This window comes from Channa argus, chromosome 12, assembly GCF_033026475.1.
Source record: "Channa argus isolate prfri chromosome 12, Channa argus male v1.0, whole genome shotgun sequence".
NCBI classification, from domain to species: Eukaryota; Metazoa; Chordata; class Actinopteri; order Anabantiformes; family Channidae; genus Channa; species Channa argus.
This window is the reverse complement of record NC_090208.1, coordinates 8,572,676-8,595,646: the sequence shown is the minus strand read 5'-3', so window position 1 is coordinate 8,595,646 and position 22,971 is coordinate 8,572,676. Positions and strand designations below refer to the sequence as shown.

At 37.0% G+C, this 22,971-nt stretch overlaps 2 protein-coding genes and 1 long non-coding RNA gene across 4 annotated transcripts; all 3 read right to left on the bottom strand.

Moving 5' to 3' along the window:
• Window positions 1-3,293: 3,293 nt before the first annotated feature.
• On the bottom strand, window positions 3,294-10,760 carry LOC137138123 (type-2 ice-structuring protein-like). The gene is made up of 11 exons (XM_067525072.1): window positions 10,695-10,760; window positions 10,516-10,605; window positions 10,369-10,404; window positions 9,734-9,843; window positions 9,505-9,639; window positions 9,301-9,412; window positions 8,162-8,239; window positions 4,621-4,646; window positions 4,310-4,444; window positions 4,098-4,209; window positions 3,294-3,679 (listed from the first exon to the last, which is right to left on the bottom strand). Exons 2-11 carry the CDS (start codon window positions 10,574-10,576, stop codon window positions 3,594-3,596), a joined length of 891 nt encoding a protein of 296 aa, XP_067381173.1. The 5' UTR covers window positions 10,577-10,605; window positions 10,695-10,760; the 3' UTR covers window positions 3,294-3,593.
• On the bottom strand, window positions 5,117-5,466 carry LOC137138165 (uncharacterized). Of its 2 annotated transcripts, none has more exons than XR_010915902.1 (3): window positions 5,448-5,466; window positions 5,269-5,358; window positions 5,117-5,157 (listed from the first exon to the last, which is right to left on the bottom strand). It is a non-coding gene; the product is annotated as an uncharacterized lncRNA (long non-coding RNA). The 2 variants fall into 2 exon arrangements; XR_010915903.1 differs by having other exon boundaries at window positions 5,269-5,354.
• A 9,765-nt stretch (window positions 10,761-20,525) lies between the features above and the next one.
• Window positions 20,526-22,713, bottom strand: LOC137138164 (ladderlectin-like). The gene is made up of 7 exons (XM_067525169.1): window positions 22,651-22,713; window positions 22,472-22,561; window positions 22,325-22,360; window positions 21,746-21,849; window positions 21,519-21,653; window positions 21,307-21,418; window positions 20,526-20,902 (listed from the first exon to the last, which is right to left on the bottom strand). The coding sequence occupies exons 2-7, from the start codon at window positions 22,530-22,532 to the stop codon at window positions 20,817-20,819; spliced, it is 534 nt and encodes a 177-aa protein (XP_067381270.1). The 5' UTR covers window positions 22,533-22,561; window positions 22,651-22,713; the 3' UTR covers window positions 20,526-20,816.
• Between the last annotated feature and the right edge of the window lie 258 nt (window positions 22,714-22,971).

Here is a 22,971-nt window from a genome sequence, read left to right as displayed (position 1 = left end):
TGAATTAACATGAGTTTTCTTCAACAGCTTTCTCCTTGAGAGTAAAGAACCTGTATAACAGCTGGTGTATGCACAGTCTCTACTATCTCAGCTGCTGAAGCTTGTAACTCCCTCAGTGTAGTCATGGGTGTGTTTGTGGCCTCTCTTACTGGTCTCCTTCTTGCCCGCTCAGCTTGTGAGGATGGCCTGTTCTAGGCAGAATTAGAAATGGGCCATATTCTTTCCATTTGTTGATGATGGATTTTTCTGAATCCTAACGGATGCTCAGTGCTTTAGGGATTTTATTTGGATCCACCCCCTGACTTATGCTTTCCAGTGACCTGTTCTCTAAGTTGCTTGGAATGTTCTTCTGTCTTCATGGTGTAATGGTAGCCATTAATACTGATTAACCAGTGACTGGACCATCCAGACACAGGTGTCTTTACTGTCAGTCTGCATCAAGAATCTTCAGCTCACCAGAAGAACCTGTGACCTCTTGTCCTCTTTGTGAACTCTTCAATAAGCCCATCTTGGTTGACTGTTTGCCAATTATCTAACCATATGACTAAATTTACTTTATTCCCCCACATAAAGAAACCAACAGAAGATATCTGACCTGGCAAGACTAGTTAATTAGGCAGTTAGGCCCTTTTCATCTGCTAAATAAAGTACAACATCTGTAGGTTTCCTTGCTTTAGTTATAGACTCTATAAGAGTTTTCTTAAAGTGTCAATAGCTTCTGCTAGTTGATGTAAAAGAAATAGACTGTGCCTAAGCCAGGTTCACTAGATGAAGGCTGTAGTCAGTTTAATCTACAACCTGAAATTAATATCTTGTAATGAGTCAAAGTCCTTACAGCTTAAAAATATTCCAGCAACGACAACAACTGTTACAATAAGAAGGAAGCTATGGTTAACCAGTGTATCAGTATCTGTACCACTATTGCTATAGTTAATAGCTGGAAGAATCAATTCATATCAGCCTAAATGAAAACCTGTACCCTGTTCTCTTTTACCTCGGGCTGGCTAGTATAGACCATGTAAGGTGTAGCTACTTAGCTATATAACCCAAAGCACACTTGGTGAACAATTGACCGGACAATCCAACAAAGATTGTGCTAACTTTAAAAAAAAAAACAAAGCTGTGGTTAATATTCTAAAATGGCACTACTCTGTGTGTGTGTGTGTGTGTGTGTGTGTGCAACATAGGATAGCTGTCTGGGTCAAGCTTTACCTTGTTTTATTTCTTTTAGTGTTGCTGTTTCCACATCTTAGGTATGATTGAGTAACTCTGCTATGTTGCTATGAGCCACTTGTTTTAATGCTTGAGAGTTTTTCTTTAAGAAAAGAAAGAACAGTTCACTCTGCAGAATAAAGTTGCATTAAAAAAACCGTCTTACAAACATTCAGTTTGCTCTTATGAAAGACACAAACCCGAAGTTACAATCCAGCTCCTGTTTCTGTCACTTAAGTTGCATCACAGCGATAGAAAATGTGAAATGTGATAGGAAGTTATCACGTTATTACACAGTTGCAAAGACAGATGAGATAAAAGGCAACATTTCCATAGAAGTCTGTGGTTGATTTTGATGCGTAAAGCCTTTGTCTCAGCTGAGGAATCAACATCTTTTCTTTACGCAGACTGATGGATGATAATGGTCACATCCCACATCATCCCAGCATTTATAGAGCTGTAAAAATACCATAAACACGAGGGTCGGTCAGGACACAAACCACACCAGAGAAATGTCTGATTGAGATTAGATTAATTTAATAATCTAATAACTCTGTAGCTACGCAGCCCCATATGTAATAAACTACAATGCACTGTGTGTTCTGACACCTTTCTATCAAAACCAGTATTAACCTTTTTTTTGAGATACAGTAGTTTGTCTACTGTATCGGACACCATGGTCGTCCATGACCCTGTCACTGGATCATTGGTTTCCCTGCCTTTGACCACTTTTGGTAGACCCTGACCACTGCAGACTGAAAACAAGCACTGCCTTTTTGGAGTCTGACCCAGTTGTCTAATCGACACAATTTGATCCTTTTCCACTTACAGTTAGTGTTTTCTGCTTTCATGTTCATAAATGGCCATTAAATACTGTGATAACATCCAAAGTTGATAATTTGATGAGTTAAGTGTCTGGCATGATTGTAATGTTTATTGGTTTAATGGTTGTTTGACTTGTGGATTAAAGCATGTTGTTGTTGACCAAAAACTTTGATATGTCATTGTGTCAGCACATATTTTACATAAATGAACAAGTCACACCTCAAAAGAGAAGTTGAGGAAACAGAAAGATGCTTTAATTTTCACAGTGTCACTGCAGCTCAAGGTTTCTCGTAATGTTAATCTTTGTCCATATTTACCAATGGATTGAAAAACCTCTTAAACGTACCATCCTCTGATCAACTATGTTTAACAACTATGTTGATCAGAGAGTGTGCTCCAACTCAGCCCCTGGGTGCTGGAAAAGGAGGATTGAGCCGATTGTTGAAACTTGAATTTATGAATTTACCACAGCGAAGGGCGTCATTATTTTTGTTATAATAATAATTAAATTTGCACACAAGTTTTTATTTTCATTATGGGTTACTGCATGAAGATTATGTGATTACATTTGGATCTGCATAGAGCTTTATACATTTGGTTATACACAAATCATTAATTTAATATATACAAAGAATAAGAAGAACAATAAAAGCCTCACTCTTTGCTTCTTTGCATTTTTAACTACGTCAGTTAAAAACTGTTTTATGTTAGTTACTACAGTGTCTGTTGTTCTATGTAGCTGTTTTATTCAGCAACATATGAGCTGATGAAGAAGATCACAGCATCATCATGTGGACACATGTCTGCACTGCAAGCTGTGTTCTGGACATGAAGCCTCACTTACCAGATAACTGCTTGAAATGTTTTACTGAAAATATGATAATAATGATATAATAATGACACCTTTAAAGTTCATTAGATGAAATGTAAACATTATATAAAATAAAACTGACATTTGCAGGCACCTGTTACACTTTGCTGACACGTCTCCACAGTAAAACAGATTAAATAATGTCATGATATGTACTGGGCAAAGTGTGTCTGACACTCAGGAATAATAAATGATGAACATTACTATTGTTTTATAATTTCTTTTGCCTGTTTGATACACGGTTAAAACGTGTAGCAACATAATTAAAGGTCACATTTAAAAATCACACATTTCATTTCATTTTTGTGTGTTATTACATAATAGTGATACAGAAGATTTAGGAAACACAAGAAAAGATATGAAACACACAGAGACCAGCTTGTTTTAATGCTTAAGAGTTTTTATTTAAGACAAGAAAGAACAGTTCACTCTGCAGAATAAAGTTGCGTTAAAAAAAACCTTCTTCCAAACATTCAGTTTGCTCTTATTAAAGGCACAAACCCAAAGACACAATCCAGCTCCTGTTTCTGTCACTTAAGTAGCATCACAGCGATAGAAGATAAAGTTGTGAAAGTGAAATGAGATTATCATGTTATAAATGAGATCAGTGATACAAGGACAGATGAGATAAACTCCATCATGTCCATAGATGTCTGTGGTCGATTTGACGGGTGAAGCCTTTGTCTCAGCCTCTGAGCCAGGGACGTCTTTTCTTTTCATAGATAGATGCACGATAACCGTAACATTCAAAATCACCCCAGCAGTTAGAAGCTGTAAAAAAATAGGGAGGACAGTCAGGACTACACAAACCAAAGAATTGTTTGATTGAGATTAAATTAATTTCATAGTTTTAAACACTTTTTAAAAGAGTATCCCAAACATATCTATAGGCACAGCAAGCCACAAACCTCCCAGTACAACGGGCATATTTGCATTCACACCTTTTAAATGATATGTGGTCTGACACCACTAACAGGCAGCATCTAATCATCTGCTGTGTGATGTTGGGATCCTTCAATACCTCAATCACTGTACTGGTCATATGAGAAAAATCCTAATATTACACCATGATCCAGTGCTAAATAAAGTAAGTAGCCTAAATAAATGATTATGATCTTGTGGCATCTCTGGTCTGTTTCCTCACACTCCACTGAAAACCACTGAATGAAAATAATGTCTTTTGATTTACCTCCTTGATTCATTTGCAAACAGTGCTGCCGGCCATAAGAGTTATTAGGTTCTCCTCGACACCAGTATGTATAGCGGAAACTGCTGCCATCACTCCAGAACCAGGCACCTCTCTAGATTAAAAATCATGTAGATCCATACATTTAAACAAATATTTAAAGTGTGAATTTAGTGTAATAATACAAAAAAGTCTAATATAGTGTAATAAAAAACCTCTTGAGCATCAGATCCTCCAATCCATGCTTCTTTGTCGTAGCCAGTTGCCTGCGAAATCAGCTTCTGAAGGCTTTTGTGTTCTTGTGCGCTGTGCACTGACGCAAGGTTTGCACCAATAGACTGACAGTATTTCTACAGTGGAGAAAAAAAGAATGTCACAGTTAAATGATTAACTATTAACTGTAAATGTGAAAGTAACCAAACAGAATGAGCTTTGTGAATACCTCGGCTTGAGCTCAAGTCCTCTTTGTGGGAAAAAAGCGGAAATGCCGATCATTAATCTGAGTCCAATCCTGAAGGGATGACACGGTTCGCTTGTCCAGGTTGCTGCGTTCTGAGAGAAAATAAAGAATAGTTAATAACTATTGAATCCAGTAAGTATACACAGTGACAAATCACTGAAACTGTTCAGTACCAGCGATCAAGAGCATCCAATAAACTTTGTTTCCTTCAGTTTTTGACATTTTGATCATATGCACCTGTTTTTAATCAATATATTCACAGAATATGTCCAATATGGTTTTTTTTTTTAAATAAACAAGTTAGGGGAATTGTAGCATTTAAAAATCACTTATTGTTTGATTAAGAAATAGATCATTAGAATAAAAATTAGCAAATTATTGCTTGTACAGTGTAGCTTGGTAACAACTTAATATTTATTTGGGCAAATATTTGGTAATAGAGTTATAAATGGGTAAATAACAATGTTACAGGGTTATTATGGCAAAGTAATGCCAATGTATTATATGAGCAGGGGATAACACATGGATGAGTAGCTTTTGTGGAATAACAATAAAACACACACTGAGCTGTTTGATCATTTTGGGCCTTTTCTTCTTGAACAGCTGGACAGTATGAAACAGCAGTTATTGATGTGGTTGATGTCTTATTACTACACACATAGAAACAGAGACAATGACGCTGTGTCTTTTTATTCAGTTCTCAGAAATACTGACCTGCTGCTCCAACCAGAACCACCACAGCACAACCAAGGACACACACAGCCAGAATCTTCATGGCAGAGGTGAGATGATGCAGATTTCTACCTTTAGTCAAGAGAACAAACGTGTTAGTAAGACGTCTTACACAGTGACTGTCAGTCACACATATGATGGTTAATGAATATGTATCAAACCTGCTGTAAAACGACCTCTTCTTCCTTCTCAGTATCAGCTCGTAGCTTCAGTCCTCAGCTGTGGAGACAACAAATAAGACAAAGACCAGCTCTTATATGCAGCTTCATATCTCACCATCTCTGACAAAATGAGGAACTGAGGAAACACATATAATTAATATAACAATAATATTATTAATACTAATAGTGTTTGGAAATTCAAAGAATTATAGGTTAAACAACACAGCCACTAATTTCTTAAATCAGAGATGTCTTTATTTATCAATTTAGTGAAATTACAGCTTCTTTCCAGTGACACACAATATTTGATGCCTGCAGTTTTATGAAAAAAGCCCTACAGACAGTAATTAGTGTAAAAACAAATTACAATGATTTCATGGTTGTATAAACCATAGCAATTATCCAAATAAACCAAAACCAATTCTTTTGAATTACTCAGATATGTAAAGTTCCCTCCAACAATAATAACAGCAATATGTTAATTTTAGAGTGAACTAAAGACGGCTGGGTTTAAAATCAAATAATTGAGTTAAGATGAAAGTTCGGATTGTTAATTTTATCTGATGGAATTTAAATCTGGAATCTAAGTGAGGAAACACAAATGTGACTGAAAACTGTTCCTTGTAACCCAGGTTTGTTCAACAATAAAAAAGCTCTTGATGACTCCATTTGGGGCGGCACAGTGGTGGAGTCTCCACAGAGCAGGGGTGAAGTTATCACAAAAACATGGTTGTTATTTATATTAATTTTATTCATACTCTTGTTTTGTGTTCACTATTATCACTGTTTTGACTGTTTATCTTTATTGTCTTTGTTTGGGTCACATTTTTTCAACTGTCAATCATCTGTAAAACACTTTTAATTGCAATAATCTCAGTTTTCTAAGTACACATCCCTTCTTCCACCCATCTGAGGTTCCGTGGTTCGATAAAACTCTTTCTCTCCATATTTTGAAATGTCCTTGGGAAAGACACTGAACTCTTGCTTCTACTCAATCAGACCAGCATCTTGCATGGCAGCACTGCCATCATCAGCATGTGAGGGTGTGCATGAATGTGTGAATGGTAAAGAATTGCAGATTCGTTGATGCATGGACTCCACTGACCTCTGATGGTACGCTGTGCTTTCTGGCACCAAACCATCAGTAGCAGATCCCTAAAGTACTGTTAGGAGCGACCTCTGTTCACCATTTACATCTCTTTCAATAAAAGCCCCTTATTTGCAATCCCTCGCACTGTCTCCTCTCTTGGGTCCATCCCTTAACCAAAACCTTGACAGGTAGAGGTCTCTGATGGAGTTAAAGAGGTCCTCAGCAGCAGAGTCACCAGGTGTGGATGAGATTTGTCCTGAGTTGCTGAAGGCTGTGGACATTGTTGGGCTGTCTTGGTTGACATGCCTGTTCAGTATCGCATGGAGGACGGGTGATGGCCCCCAATATTAAAACAGTTGATCAGAGAGTGTGCTCCAACTCAGCCCCTGGGTGCTGGAAATGGAGGATTTAGCTGATTATGGAAACTTAAATTTATAATGTGCTAAAAGGTTTTAGAAAATTAAAAACTTACCACAGCGAAGGGTGTCATTATTTTTGTTATAATAATTCAATTTTCTATTTGTTCATTATAGGTTACTGCATGCAGGATATGTGATTACTTTAGCAAAATTTTGGCATTTCAAAATAAATGTACAATGCAATAAGATAGGCAAAAGTTTTTTTATTTATACATTTATACAGTTATTACACTGTAGTTTATCATTTAGATCTGCATAGAGCTTTCTAAATTTGGTTATACACAAAATATTAATTTTAATATATAAATTAAAAAAAATAAAAATAAAAAATAAAAAGAATAATAAAAGCCTCACTCTTTGCTTCCTTGCATTTGTGACTACCTCAGTTAAAAACTGTTTTATGTTACATACTACAGTGTCTGTTCTATGTAGCTGTTTTATTCTGCAAGATACGAGCTGATGAAGAAGATCACAGCATCATCATGTGGACACATACCTGCACTGCAAACTGTGTTCTGGACAATGAAGCCTCACTTAATAACTGCTTGAAATGTTTTATCATTTTACATTAATTTTAGATAATCTAATAAAATTATATCAAATCTAATTAAATATCCACAATTAATTCGAATTAAATTTAATTTGAATTACATTTTGACATTTTCTAAATGTAAACATTTTTTAAAATAAGATTGACATGTTTGCAGGCACCTGTTGCTGACACATGTGATCTTCATCGTTTTGAGGACGTCTCCACAGTAAAATAGATTAAATAATGTCACCATATTTACTGTGCAAAACTGTGTCCAACACTTAAATCTCACCTTTTGTCATTATATTTTGTTTTATTCCGTAACGGTAATACAGAAGATTCAGGAAACATAAGAAAAGATATGAGACACACACAGACACCAGCTTGTTTTAATGCTTAAGAGTTTTTATTTAGGAAAAAGAACAGTTCACTCAGAACGTTGCGTTAAAAAAACCTTCTTCCAAACATTCAGTTTGCTCTTATGAAAGACACAAACCCAAAGATACAACCCAGCTCCTGTTTCTTCAGTAGCGTCACAGTGATAGAAAATAAAGTTGTGAAAGTGAAATAAGAGTTATAAATGAGATGGGTAATACAAAGACAAATGAAATAAATGCCATCATGTCCGTAGATGCCTGTGGTCGATTATGAAGGGTAAAGTCTTTGTCTCAGCCGAGGAGTAAACATCTTCTTTTTACGCAGACAGATGGACGTTTGATGTGACAGTCAACATCATCCCAGCACTTCTGGGCTGTAAAAACACCAAAAACACGAGGGTTGATCACGACTACACAAACCAAACCAAAAGATTGTCTGATTGAGATTAGATTAATTTCATATTTTTAAGCACTTTATTCTTCACCGCACAGAAGACACCAAGCAAAACTCTTAAGCGCAATGATCCCACGATGGTGGAACGAGCTACCAAACTCTGCACACTCAGCAAACTCACTCTTCCACACCTTCCTATGCAATTAAATCTACTACAAAAAAAAAAAACGTCCTTTCTGCTCTTTCTTGCACTTGCATCTCGTTAAATGTGAAACTTTTCTGATAGGACTTTGCTTTAATGTTTTCTTCTTGACTTAGATTCTTGCTGCCTTCTACCTCACTTGTAAGTCACTTTGGATAAAAGCGTCTGCTAAGTGACTAAATGTAAATGTCTTCAAACCAATGGTTCCCAAACTATTAAAATGAGCCCCCCCCCAAATATGTGTACATACATATATGTAAAACCATATCAATGTGCATGTACACATTTGAAAATGTATGTGGTCTGACACCACTAACAGACAGTATCTAATCTTCTGCTGTACGGTGTTGGGATCCTTTATTGGCACAGTTACTAATGTACTGGCCAGATGAGACAAATCCTGATGTTCCACCGTATCTGTGGGTTTAACAACAGAATCACTGCCCCTTTAAATTAAGACCAACAGTAATTTGGTCTGCCTCATGAACACGTTACCATATACTCACGCTGGCATGTCTTTAATCCAAAGCTACTTGCTTTAAACACTACAAGTCCTGATAGAGCTAAAAATTAAAGCTGCATTTATGTTTTGCATTTTTACATATTTCATATGGCTGATCTACTGTACGTTGACTGAAGATGGAGATTTCTGGAGAACAGTGAGAAGTTTGCATATCAATTTGCTGTATTCTGTAAATGTGATTTTCTTTATGTGGTGACATGTTGCTTAAAAACGTTCAGTAGCCTAAATAAATGATCATAAACTTGTGGCATCTCTGATCTGTTCCCTCGACACCCCACTGAAAACCACGGAATGAAAATAATGTCTTTTGATTTACCTCCATAATTGATTTGAATACAGTGCTGAGTGCCACGAAAGTTATCAGGTTGTCTTGGACACCAGTTTGTATACTGGAGCGACCTTCCGTTACTCCAGAGCCAAGTACCTTCCTAGATGAAAAATCATATAAATTCATAAATTTAAACAAATCTTTAAAGTGTTATAATAAAAAAAAGTCTAATATAATGTAATTAAAAAAAACCTGTTGTGCATCAGATCCTCCAATCCATGTTGCTTTGTACTCATGAGTGGCCGTCGTTATCAACCTCTGAATTTCGTGGTATTCGTACGTGTTGTGCACTGATGCAAGGTTTCCACCAATGGACTGACAGTTTTTCTACAGTATTGAAAGAAAGAGAGTAACTGAGTTAAATCATTAACTATTAACTGTAAGAGTGAAAGAAAGAAAACAGAATGAGCTTTGTAATTACCTCGGCTTCAGCCCAAGTCATGGGTTTGGGAACAAATTGGAAAGAGCGACCAATAATCTGAGACCAACCACGAGGGGTTAATACGGTTCGCTTGTCCAGGTTGCTGCGTTCTGAGAAAAAGTAGAATAGTTTATAACTATTGAATCCAGTAAGTGGACAAGTGACAAATCACTCAAACTGTTCAGTACCAGCAATCAAGAGCATCCAATAAACTTTGCTTCCATCAGAGTTTGACATTTTGATCATATGCACCTGTTTTTAGGACGTTCAATCAATATATTTACAGCATATGTCCAATATATATGTTTTTTTAAACAAGTTAGGGGAATCGTATCATTTAAAAATCGCTTATTGTTTGATTACAAAATAGACCATTAGAATGAAAATTACAATATTGCTTGTACAGTGCAGCTTGGTAATAACTTAATAAGTATGAGGGCAAATTTTGGGAAATAATGTTATAAATGGGTAAAATCTCTGTAATAACAATGTTACAGGGTTATTATGGCAACAATGACAAAAAAAATTAAAGTTATATCATGAATATTAATAAACTAATGCAAATGTATTATATGAGCAGGGGATAGCAATTGGATGAGTAGCTTTTGTGGAATAACAATAAAACACACACTGACCTGTTTGATCATTTTGGGCCTTTTCTTCTTCAACAGCTGAACAGTATGAAACAGCAGTTATTGATGTGGTTGATCTCTTATTACTACACACATAGAAACAGAAACAATGACGCTGTGTCTTTTTATTCAGTTCTCAGAAATACTGACCTGCTGCTCCAACCAGAACCACCACAGCACAACCAAGGACACACAGAGCAAGATTCTTCATGGCAGAGGTGAGATGATGCAGATTTCTAACTTTAGTCAAGAGAACAAACGTGTTAGTAAGACGTCTTACACAGTGACTGTCAGTCACACATGTGATGGTTAATGAATATGTATCAAACCTGCTGTAAAACGACCTCTTCTTCCTTCTCAGTATCAGCTCGTAGCTTCAGTCCTCAGCTGTAGAGACAACAAATAAGACAAAGACCAGCTCTTATATGCAGCTTCATATCTCACCATCTCTGACAAAATGAGGAACTGAGGAAACGCAACACATATAATTAATATAACAATAATATTATTAATACTAATAGTGTTTGGAAACTCAAAAAATTATAGGTTAAACAACACAGCCACTAATTTCTTAAATCTGAGATGTCTTTCTTTATCAATTTAGGCAAATTACAGCTTCTTTCCAGTGACACACAATATTTGATGCCTGTGGTTTTATGAAAAAAAGCCCTACAGACAGTAATTAGTATAAAAAAAAATTACAATGATTTCATGGTTGTATAAACCATAGCAATTATCCAAATAAACCAAAACCAATTCTTTTGAATTACTCAGATATGTAAAGTTCCCTGTAACCCAGGTTTGCTTAACAATAAAAAAGCTCTTGATGACTACAATTGGGGCGGCACAGTGGTGGAGTCTCCACAGAGCAGGGCTGAAGTTACCACAAAAACATGGTTGTTATTTATATTATTAATTTTATTCATACTCTTACGTTTTGTCTACACTATTATCACTGTTTTGACTGTGACTATCAATCATCTGTAAAGCACTTTTAATTGCAGACAATTGTCCAAAACATTACACCAACTCCACCTTGTTGCTTTATTCCCGTACTGCATCCTGGAGCCATCTTTTCCCCAGGTAAGTGACACAAACACATGACCATCAACATGATGTGAAAAAAAAAACCTGACTGGTCTGCAGCTAAAGTGCAATGCACTGTGTGTTGTGACACCTTTCTATCAAAACCAGCAAAAACCTTATGAGTTACAGTAGTTTGTCTACTGTATCAGACAACATGGGCCAACATTCACTCCCCACGTGCATCAATGAGCTTTGGCTGTTCACGACCCTGTCACTTGGTCATTGGATTCACTTTCTTTGACCACTTTTGATAGGTCCTGACCACTGCAGACCAAGAACATCACAACAGTGCTGCAGTTTTGTAGTTGCTCTGACTCAGTTGTCTAACCATCAGAATTTGGCTCTTGAGCCACTTACAGTTACACTTGGTGTTTTCTGCTTCCTTGTTCACAATGTAAATGGCCATTGAATCACATGTTAACATCCAAAGCTGGTGATTTAATGGTGACTTAGGTGTGTCTGGCATGATTGTAATATTTATTCTCTAAAGGTTATTTGACTTTATATATGTCTCCTTTAGGCAACATTATTAGAAAACACTCCATAATTTTCCACTGTTATGCTGATGATACCCACCTATATTTATCTATGGAACCAGATGAAAATAATCAGTTAATAAAGCTTCAAGCATGCCTACAAGACATAAAGGCCTGGATGTCCCACAATTTTTTACTTTTAAACTCAGACAAAACTGAAGTCATAGTATTTGGGCCCAAAAATCTCAGAGATATGATGTCCAACCATATTGTTACACTAGATGGCATAAGTCTGGCCTCCAGTACTACTGCAAGGAACCTTGGAGTTATTTTTGATCAGGATCTGTCCTTTAAGTCACATATAAAACAAATCTCTAGAACAGCCTTCTTCCACCTACGGAACATTGCCAAAATTAGGAGCATACTGTCTCAAAGTGATGCCGAAAAACTGGTCCATGCATTTGTTACTTCTAGGTTGGACTACTGTAATTCCCTACTTTCAGGATGCCCCAGTAACTCCCTAAAGAGCCTGCAATTAATCCAAAATGCTGCAGCAAGAGTGCTGACTGGAACTAGCAAGAGAGATCATATTTCACCTTCACTAGCTTCTCTCCATTGGCTTCCCATTAAATTTAGAATAGAATTTAAAACCCTGCTTCTTACATATAAAGCTCTGAATGGTCAGGCTCCATCATATATAGAAGATCTCATAGCACCATATCATCCCAGTAGACCACTTCGCTCTCAGAATGCAGGCCTACTTGTGGTTCCCAGAATTTCCAAAGGTAGAATGGGAGGTAGAGCCTTTAGCTATCAAGCTCCTCTCTTGTGGAACCAGCTCCCAGTTCAGATTTGGGAAGCAGACACCCTCTCTACTTTTAAGTCTAGGCTTAAAACCTTCCTTTTTAATAAAGCATATAGTTAGTTATAGTTATGCTGCCATAGGCTTAGACTGCTGGGGGACCCACCCCACAATGCACTGAGCTCCTTTCCTCCTCTTGACCATCTCTCCTCTCCTCTCACCCTGCAATTGTCACCACTGTATGTCATTAACTCTGTGTGTTCTCTCCCGTAGTTGTCTTTGTCCTCCTCTGTCCCCCTCTCTCTGTCCCTTTCTGCAGGTGTCCCCCGGCTTTGAAGCTGTGTGTCTTCCAGCGTGCAGCTACTGGTCCTACCAATCTGCCCGATGTTTTGTTGTTGCTTTTTGTTGCTCTGTTCTTTTCTCTCTCCCCTTTCCACTCACCCCAACCGGTCGAGGCAGATGGCCGTCCACCCTGAGCCTGGTTCTGCTGGAGGTTTCTTCCGTTAAAGGGAGTTTTTCCTCTCCACTGTTGCCTATGGCTTGCTACAGGGGGAATTGTTGGGTTCTCTTTATACATCTTTACAGAATAAAGTCAAGATTATAAAGTGCCCTGAGATGACTTTGTTGTGAATTGGCGCTATATAAATAAAGTTGAATTGAATTGAATTGAATTGACTTGTGGATTAAGGCATATTGCTGTTGACCAAAAGCTTTGATATGTCATTGTGTCACCACATGTTTTACATAAATGAACAAGTCACGCCTCAGAAGAGAAGTTGATGAAAGAGAAGGATGCTATAATTTTCACTGTGTCACTACCAGCTCAAGGGTTCCCACAATGTTAAATCAGTCCTGAAGGAGACACACACATATGACAAATCATTCATAATGGAGGAAAATTTAATACCAATTTCATTGAGATTGATGCATTTTTACCTGATATCAGGTGAGAAGAAGCGGTGATGAGACGTACCCACAGTTTTACTTCTGCTTGACAAAGAAACAAAATGGAAACAACAGCAATTTCTGTTTCAAACCAAAGGTCAACAACATTTAGTAATTGTACCAAAGTTGTAACTCTGCAAGTAGTATTGTAACCATGACAAGAAAGCTAAATTGCATAATAATGACCTACTGTGCCCACTAGCAGGTGGAGTAAGGCTGTTTAAGCCATATGTATTGACTGGTAAGAACAAGCCATTGAATGGAATATTAACATTCAAACCAGGAACAGATTTTACTAAAACTTTTTAATATTTGTATCCTTAAGCATTGCCAAGGACAGTCTGCTTAATACTGAGAGTCTCATCATCTCTGTCTAAATGAGGAACTGAAGACACACACAGCACAAACACATAATAATAATATTAACAATAATATCATGTTTTAGCAGTGTGGCAGGGTGGATTATCCTGATAAAAGAGGCCACAGCCATCAGGGAGACTGTTGTATTTCAGCAAACTTTGGCTGCATCAGTGAGCTTTGGCCGCCCATGACCCTGTCACTGGTTAAGTGGTTTCCCTGTCTTTGACCACTTTTGGTAGATCCTGACCACTGCAGACCAAGAATGTTCTGCAAGAGCTGTAGTTTTGGAGTTGCTATCACCAATTTGTTTAGCCATCACAATATGGCCCTTGGCCGCTTACAGGTACAGTGTTTTCTGCTTTCATCTTCACAATGTAAATGGCCATTAAATTGTCTGAAAACATCCAAAGTTGGTGATTTAATGGTGAGTTAAGTGTTTGGCATGATTGTAATATTTATTCTCTAATGGTTGTTTGACTTGTAGATTAAGGCTTATTGTTGTTGACCAAAAGGCCTTAATATCTCATTGTTTCACCACATTTGTTACATAAAGGAACAAGTCAACTGTCAAAAGAGAAGTTGATGAAAGAGAAGGATGCTATAATTTTCACTGTGTCACTGCCAGCACAAGGTTTTGCACAAGTTCTGGAGGTTTGTTTGCCTACAAATACCAGTGGATTGGGAAACCTGTCGAATGTACCACTGTGGTACATTTGTGACAAAGCACTTCTATAGGAGGAAAAGCACAAACAAAAAGTAAGCAATGCTGTAAAGGACAGCAGTAATGAAAAGTACTCACAGTTGCACATGGAACATGTAAACAGGCCTTTTTTAAGTCCAGCCACATTGAGCCAGATTGAGGTTTGGGCTTTGACTTGGCCACCCCAGAACACATTGTTGTCAGTAAACCATTTCTGTGTTGCTTTCGCTGTATGCACGTGGTCACTGTATTACTGGAAAACAAATCTTCTCCCAAGATATAGTTCTCATGCAGACTAAAAACATTTGTCCTACAATGTCCTACATTTTGCCGCATTCATTTTATGCTCTACAAGCCTTCACTTTACAAGCTGTCAAATGGAAAGAATATGGCCCATTTCTAAATCTGCCTAGAACAGGCCGTCCTCACAAGCCAGGGCCGGCTGCCGAGAAACATCCCCACAGTTTGATGCTGCCACCACCATGTTTCACAGTGGGTATGGCGTGTTCGTGGTGATGTGCAGTGTTTGTTGTCCGCCACACATAGTGTCTTATCTGATGGCCAAAAAGCACCATTTTGGTCTCATTAGACTGAAAAAAAATTCTTCCACTTGACATGGATTCTTCCACATGCCTTATGGTGAACTCAAGTCGTGAATTAACATGAGTTTTCTTCAACAGCTTTCTCCTTGAGAGTAAAGAACCTGTATAACAGCTGGTGTATGCACAGTCTCTACTATCTCAGCTGCTGAAGCTTGTAACTCCCTCAGTGTGGTCATGGGTGTGTTTGTGGCCTCTCTTACTGGTCTCCTTCTTGCCCGCTCAGCTTGTGAGGACGGCCTGTTCTAGGCAGATTTAGAAATGGGCCATATTCTTTCCATTTGTTGATGATGGATTTTTCTGAATCCTAGCGGATGCTCAGTCCTTTAGAGATTTTATTTGTTTCCACCCCCTGACTTATGCTTTCCAGTGACCTGTTCTCTAAGTTGCTAGGAGTGTTCTTCTGTCTTCATGGTGTAATGGTAGCCATTAATACTGATTAACCAGTGACTGGACCATCCAGACACAGGTGTCTTTACTGTCCGTCTGCATCAAGAATCTTCAACTCACCAGAAGAGCAAAGAAACCAACAGAAGATATCTAAGAATCCGTCTGACCTGGCAAGACTGCCAAATGCAGTTAGGCCCTTTTCATCTGCTAAATAAAGTACAACATCTGTAGGTTTCCTTGCTTTAGTTATAGACTCTATAAGAGTTTTCTTAAAGTGTCAATAGCCTCCGCTAGTTGATGTAAAAGAAATAGACTGTGCCTGATCACTAGATCAAGGCTGCAGTCAGTTTAATCTACAACCTGAAATATCTTGGAATGAGTCAAAGTCCTTACAGCTTAAAAATATTCCACCAACCACAACAACTGTTACAATAAGAAGGAAGCTATGGTTAACCAGTGTATCAGTATCTGTACCACTATCTGTAATTTCAGGCCTGTGCAGGCTCTAGTAAAGAGGCAGCAGGGGAAAAATTAACATGAAGGTAGTTAATATCTGGATGAATTAATTTATATCAGCCTAAATGAAAACCTGTACCCTGTTCTCTTTTACCTCGGGCCGGCTAGTATAGACCATGTAATGTGCAGCTAATTAGCTATATAACCCAAAGCACACTTGGTGAGCAACTGACCAGACAATTCAACACAGATAGTGCTAACTTAAAAAAAAAAGAAAAAAAGCTGCTGTTAATATCTTAAAATGGCACTACTCCGTGTGTGTGTGTGTGTGTGTGTGTGTGTGTGTGTGTGTGCGTGTGTGTGTGTGTGTGTGAGTGTGCAACATAGGATAGCAGTCTGGGTCAAGATTTACCTTGTTTTACTTCTTTTAGTGTTGCTGTTTCCTCATGTGAGGTATATCATATATGCTCATCTTAGGTATGATTGAGTAACTCTGCTATGTTGCTATGATCCGCTTGTTTTAATGCTTGAGAGTTTTTATTTAAGAAAAGAAAGAACAGTTCACTCTGCAGAATAAAGTTGCATTAAAAAACGTTCTTACAAACATTCAGTTTGCTCCTATGAAAGACACAAACCCAAAGTTACAATCCAGCTCGTGTTTCTGTCACTTAAGTTGCATCACAGCGATAGAAAATGTGAAATGTGATAGGAAGTTATCACGTTATTACACGGTTACAAAGACAGATGAGATAAACGGCAACATTTCCATAGAAGTCTGTGGTTGATTTTGATGCGTAAAGCCTTTGTCTCAGCTGAGGAATCAACATCTTTTCTTTACGCAGACTGATGGATGATAATGGTCACATCCCACATCATTCCAGCATTTATAGAGCTGTAAAAATACCATAAACACGAGGGTCGGTCAGGACACAAACCACACCAAAGACATGTCTGATTGAGATTAGATTAATTTAATAATCTAATAACTCTGTAGCTACGCAGCCCCATATGTAATAAACTACAATGCACTGTGTGTTCTGACACCTTTCAATCAAAACCAGTATTAAGCTTTTTTTTGAGATACAGTAGTTTGTCTACTGTATCGGACACCATGGTCGTCCATGACCCTGTCACTGGATCATTGGTTTCCCTGCCTTTGACCACTTTTGGTAGACCCTGACCACTGCAGACTGAAAACAAGCACTGCCTTTTTGGAGTCTGACCCAGTTGTCTAATCGACACAATTTGATCCTTTTCCACTTACAGTTAGTGTTTTCTGCTTTCATGTTCATAAATGGCCATTAAATACTGTGATAACATCCAAAGTTGATCATTTGACAGTGAGTTAAGTGTCTGGCATGATTGTAATGTTTATTGGTTTAATGGTTGTTTGACTTGTGGATTAAAGCATATTGTTGTTGACCAAAAACTTTGATATGTCATTGTGTCAGCACATATTTCAAATAAATGAACAAGTCACACCTCAAAAGAGAAGTTGAGGAAACAGAAAGATGCTTTAATTTTCACAGTGTCACTGCAGCTCAAGGTTTCTCACAATTTTAATCTTTGTCTATATTTACCAATGGATTGAAAAACCTCTTAAACGTACCATCCTCTGATCAACTATGTTTAACAACTATGTTGATCAGAGAGTGTGCTCCAACTCAGCCCCTGGGTGCTGGAAAAGGAGGATTGAGCCGATTGTTGAAACTTGAATTTATGAATTTACTACAGCGAAGGGCGTCATTATTTTTGTTATAATAATAATTAAATTTGCACACAATTGTTTATTTTCATTATGGGTTACTGCATGAAGATTATGTGATTACATTTGCAAAATTTTGTCATTTCAAAATAAATGTACAATGCAGTAAAACGGGTAAAAGGGGGTTGTTTATAAAATTATACAGTTATTACACTGTAGTTTATCATTTGGATCTGCATAGAGCTTTATACATTTGGTTATACACAAATCATTAATTTAATATATACAAAGAATAAGAACAATAAAAGCCTCAATCTTTGCTTCATTGCATTTGTAACTACCTCAGTTAAGAACTGTTTTATGTTAGTTACTACAGTGTCTGTTGTTCTATGTTGCTGTTTTATTCTGCAACATACGAGCTGATGAAGAAGATCACAGCATCATCATGTGGACACATGCCTGCACTGCTAACTGTGTTCTGGACATAAAGCCTCACTTACCAGATAACTTTTATCATTTTACATTAGATTAAATTTAGATAATTCTGATAATTAAATAATATCAGAATTTAATTGGAATTAAATTTAATTCCATTAAATTTAGGCATTTTCTAAATGTAAACATTTAAAAAAAATAAGATTGAGATGTTTGCAGGCACCTGTTGCTGACACGTGCGATCCTCATTGTTTTGAGGACGTCTCCACAGTAAAATAGATTAAATAATGTCACGATAATTACTGTGCAAAACTGTGTCAGACACTTCAATATTACTTTTTGTCATTGTCATTGTCATATTTTGTTTTGTGTGTTATTACATAACGGTGATACAGAAGATTCAGGAAACATAAGAAAAGATATGAGACACACAGACACCAGCTTGTTTTAAGGCTTAAGAGTTTTTATTTACGAAAAGAAAGAACAGTTCACTCAGAATAAAGTTGCGTTAAAAAACACCTTGTTACAAACATTCAGTTTGCTCTTATGAAAGACACAAACCCAAAGGTACAACCCAGCTCCTGTTTCTTAAGTAGCATCACAGTGATAGAAAATAAAGTTGTGAAAGTGAAATAAGAGTTATAAATGAGATGGGTAATACAAAGAGCATGTACACATTTGAAAATGTATGTGGTCTGACACCACTAACAGACAGTATCTAATCTTCTGCTGTACGGTGTTGGGATCCTTTATTGGCACAGTTACTAATATACTGGCCAGATGAGACAAATCCTGATGTTCCACCGTATCTGTGGGTTTAACAACAGAATCACTGCCCCTTTAAATTAAGACCAACAGTAATTTGGTCTGCCTCATGAACACGTTACCATATACTCACGCTGGCATGTCTTTAATCCAAAGCTACTTGCTTTAAACACTAAAAGTCCTGATAGAGCTAAAAATTAAAGCTTCATTTATGTTTTGCATGTTTACATATTTCATATGGCTGATCTACTGTATGTTGACTGAAGATGGACATTTCTGGAGAACGGTGAGAAGTTTGCATATCAGCTGTATTACATACAATTGCTGTATTCTGTAAATGTGATTTTCTTTATGTGGTGACATGTTGCTTAAAAACGTTCAGTAGCTTAAATAAATGATCATAAATTTGTGGCATCTCTGATCTGTTCCCTCGACACCCCACTGAAAACCCCGGAATAAAAATAATGTCTTTTGATTTACCTCCATAATTGATTTGAATACAGTGCTGAGTGCCATGAAAAATATCAGGTTGTCTTGGACACCAGTTTGTATACTGGAGCAGCCTTCCATCACTCCAGAGCCAAGTACCTTCCTAGATGAAAAATCATATAAATTCATAAATTTAAACAAATCTTTAAAGTGTTATAATAAAAAAAAAGTCTAATATAGTGTAATAAAAATGAGTGGCAGTCGTTATCAACCTCTGAATTTTGTGGTATTCGTACGTGTTGTGCACTGATGCAAGGTTTGCACCAATGGACTGACAGTTTTTTTTACAGTATGAAAAAGAAAGAGAGTAGCAGAGTTAAATGATTAACTATTAACTGTTAAGTTAATAGTTGCATTTGCATTTGTAACTACCTCAGTTAAAAACTGTTTTATGTTAGTTACTACAGTGTCTGTTGTTCTATGTAGCTGTTTTATTCAGCAGCATACGAGCTGATGAAGAAGATCACAGCATCATCATGTGGACACATGCCTGCACTGCAAGCTGTGTTCTGGACATGAAGCCTCAGTTACCAGATAACTGCTTGAAATGTTTTACTGAAAATATGATAATAATGATATAATAATGACACCTTTAAAGTTCATTAGATGAAATGTAAACATTATTTAAATTAAACTTACATTTGCAGGCACTTGTTACACTTTGCTGACACGTCTCCACAGTAAAACAGATTGAATAATGTCATGATATGTACTGGGCAAAGTGTGTCTGACACTCAGGAATAATAAATGATGAACATTACTATTGTTTTATAATTTCTTTTGCCTGTTTGATACAAGGTTAAAACGTGTAGCAACATTATTAAAGGTCACGTTTAAAAATCACACATTTCATTTCATTTTTGTGTGTTATTACATAATAGTGATACAGAAGATTCAGGAAACACAAGAAAAGTTATGAGACACACAGAGAGCAGCTTGTTTTAATGCTTACGAGTTTTTATTTAAGACAAGAAAGAACAGTTCACTCTGCAGAATAAAGTTGCGTTAAAAAAAAACCTTCTTCCAAACATTCAGTTTGCTCTTATTAAAGGCACAAACCCAAAGACACAATCGAGCTCCTGTTTCTGTCACTTAAGTAGCATCACAGCGATAGAAGATAAAGTTGTGAAAGTGAAATGAGATTATCATGTTATAAATGAGATCAGTGATATAAGGACAGATGAGATAAACTCCATCATGTCCATAGATGTCTGTGGTCGATTTGACGGGTGAAGCCTTTGTCTCAGCCTCTGAGCCAGGGACGTCTTTTCATTTCACAGATAGATGCACGATAACCGTAACATTCAAAATCACCCCAGCAGTTAGAAGCTGTAAAAAAATAGGGAGGACAAACCAAAGAATTGTTTGATTGAGATTAAATTAATTTCATAGTTTTAAACACTTTTTAAAAGAGTATCCCAAACATATCTATAGGCACAGCAAGCCACAAACCTCCCAGTACAACGGGCATATTTGCATTCACACCTTTTAAATGATATGTGGTCTGACACCACTAACAGGCAGCATCTAATCATCTGCTGTGTGATGTTGGGATCCTTCAATACCTCAATCACTGTACTGGTCATATGAGAAAAATCCTAATATTACACCATGATCCAGTGCTAAATAAAGTAAGTAGCCTAAATAAATGATTATGATCTTGTGGCATCTCTGGTCTGTTTCCTCACACTCCACTGAAAACCACTGAATGAAAATAATGTCTTTTGATTTACCTCCTTGATTCATTTGCAAACAGTGCTGCACGCCCTGTGAGTTATTAGGTTCTCCTCCACACCAGTATGTATATTGGAAACTGCTGCCATCACTCCAGAACCAGGCACCTCTCTAGATTAAAAATCATATTGATCCATACATTTAAACAAATATTTAAAGTGTGAATTTAGTGTAATAATACAAAAAAGTCTAATATAGTGTAATAAAAAACCTCTTCAGCATCAGATCCTCCAATCCATGCTTCTTTGTTGTAGCCAGTTGCCTGCGAAATCAGCTTCTGAAGGCTTTTGTGTTCTTGTGCGCTGTGCACTGACGCAAGGTTTGCACCGATAGACTGACAGTATTTCTACAGTGGAGAAAAAAAGAATGTCACAGTTAAATGATTAAATATTAAATGTAATTGTGAACGTAACCAAACAGACTGAGCTTTGTGAATACCTCGGCTTGAGCCCAAGTCCTGGGTGTGGGAAAAAAGCGGAAATAGCGACCATTAATCTGAGTCCAACCATGAACCACGGTTCGCTTGTCCAGGTTGCTGCGTTCTGAGAGAAAGTAAAGAATAGTTAATAACTATTGAATCCAGTAAGTATACACAGTGACAAATCACTCAAACTGTTCCGTACCAGCGATCAAGAGCATCCAATAAACTTTGTTTCCTTCAGTTTTTGACATTTTGATCATATGCACCTGTTTTTAATCAATATATTCACAGAATATGTCCAATATGGTTTTTTTTTTTAAATAAACAAGTTAGGGGAATTGTAGCATTTAAAAATCACTTATTGTTTGATTAAGAAATAGATCATTAGAATAAAAATTAGCAAATTATTGCTTGTACAGTGTAGCTTGGTAACAACTTAATATTTATTTGGGCAAATATTTGGTAATAGAGTTATAAATGGGTAAATAACAATGTTACAGGGTTATTATGGCAAAGTAATGCCAATGTATTATATGAGCAGGGGATAACACATGGATGAGTAGTTTTTGTGGAATAACAATAAAACACACACTGACCTGTTTGATCATTTTGGGCCTTTTCTTCTTCAACAGCTGGACAGTATGAAACAGCAGTTATTGATGTGGTTGATCTCTTATTACTACACACATAGAAACAGAGACAATGACGCTGTGTCTTTTTATTCAGTTCTCAGAAATACTGACCTGCTGCTCCAACCAGAACCACCACAGCACAACCAAGGACACACACAGCCAGAATCTTCATGGCAGAGGTGAGATGATGCAGATTTCTACCTTTAGTTAAGAGAACAAACGTGTTAGTAAGACGTCTTACACAGTGACTGTCAGTCACACATGTGATGGTTAATGAATATGTATCAAACCTGCTGTAAAACGACCTCTTCTTCCTTCTCAGTATCAGCTCGTAGCTTCAGTCCTCAGCTGTGGAGACAACAAATAAGACAAAGACCAGCTCTTATATGCAGCTTCATATCTCACCATCTCTCACAAAATGAGGAACTGAGGAAACACAACACATATAATTAATATAACAATAATATTATTAATACTAATAGTGTTTGGAAACTCAAAGAATTATAGGTTAAACAACACAGCCACTAATTTCTTAAATCTGAGATGTCTTTATTTATCAATTTAGGCAAATTACAGCTTCTGTCTAGTGACACACAATATTTGATGCCTGC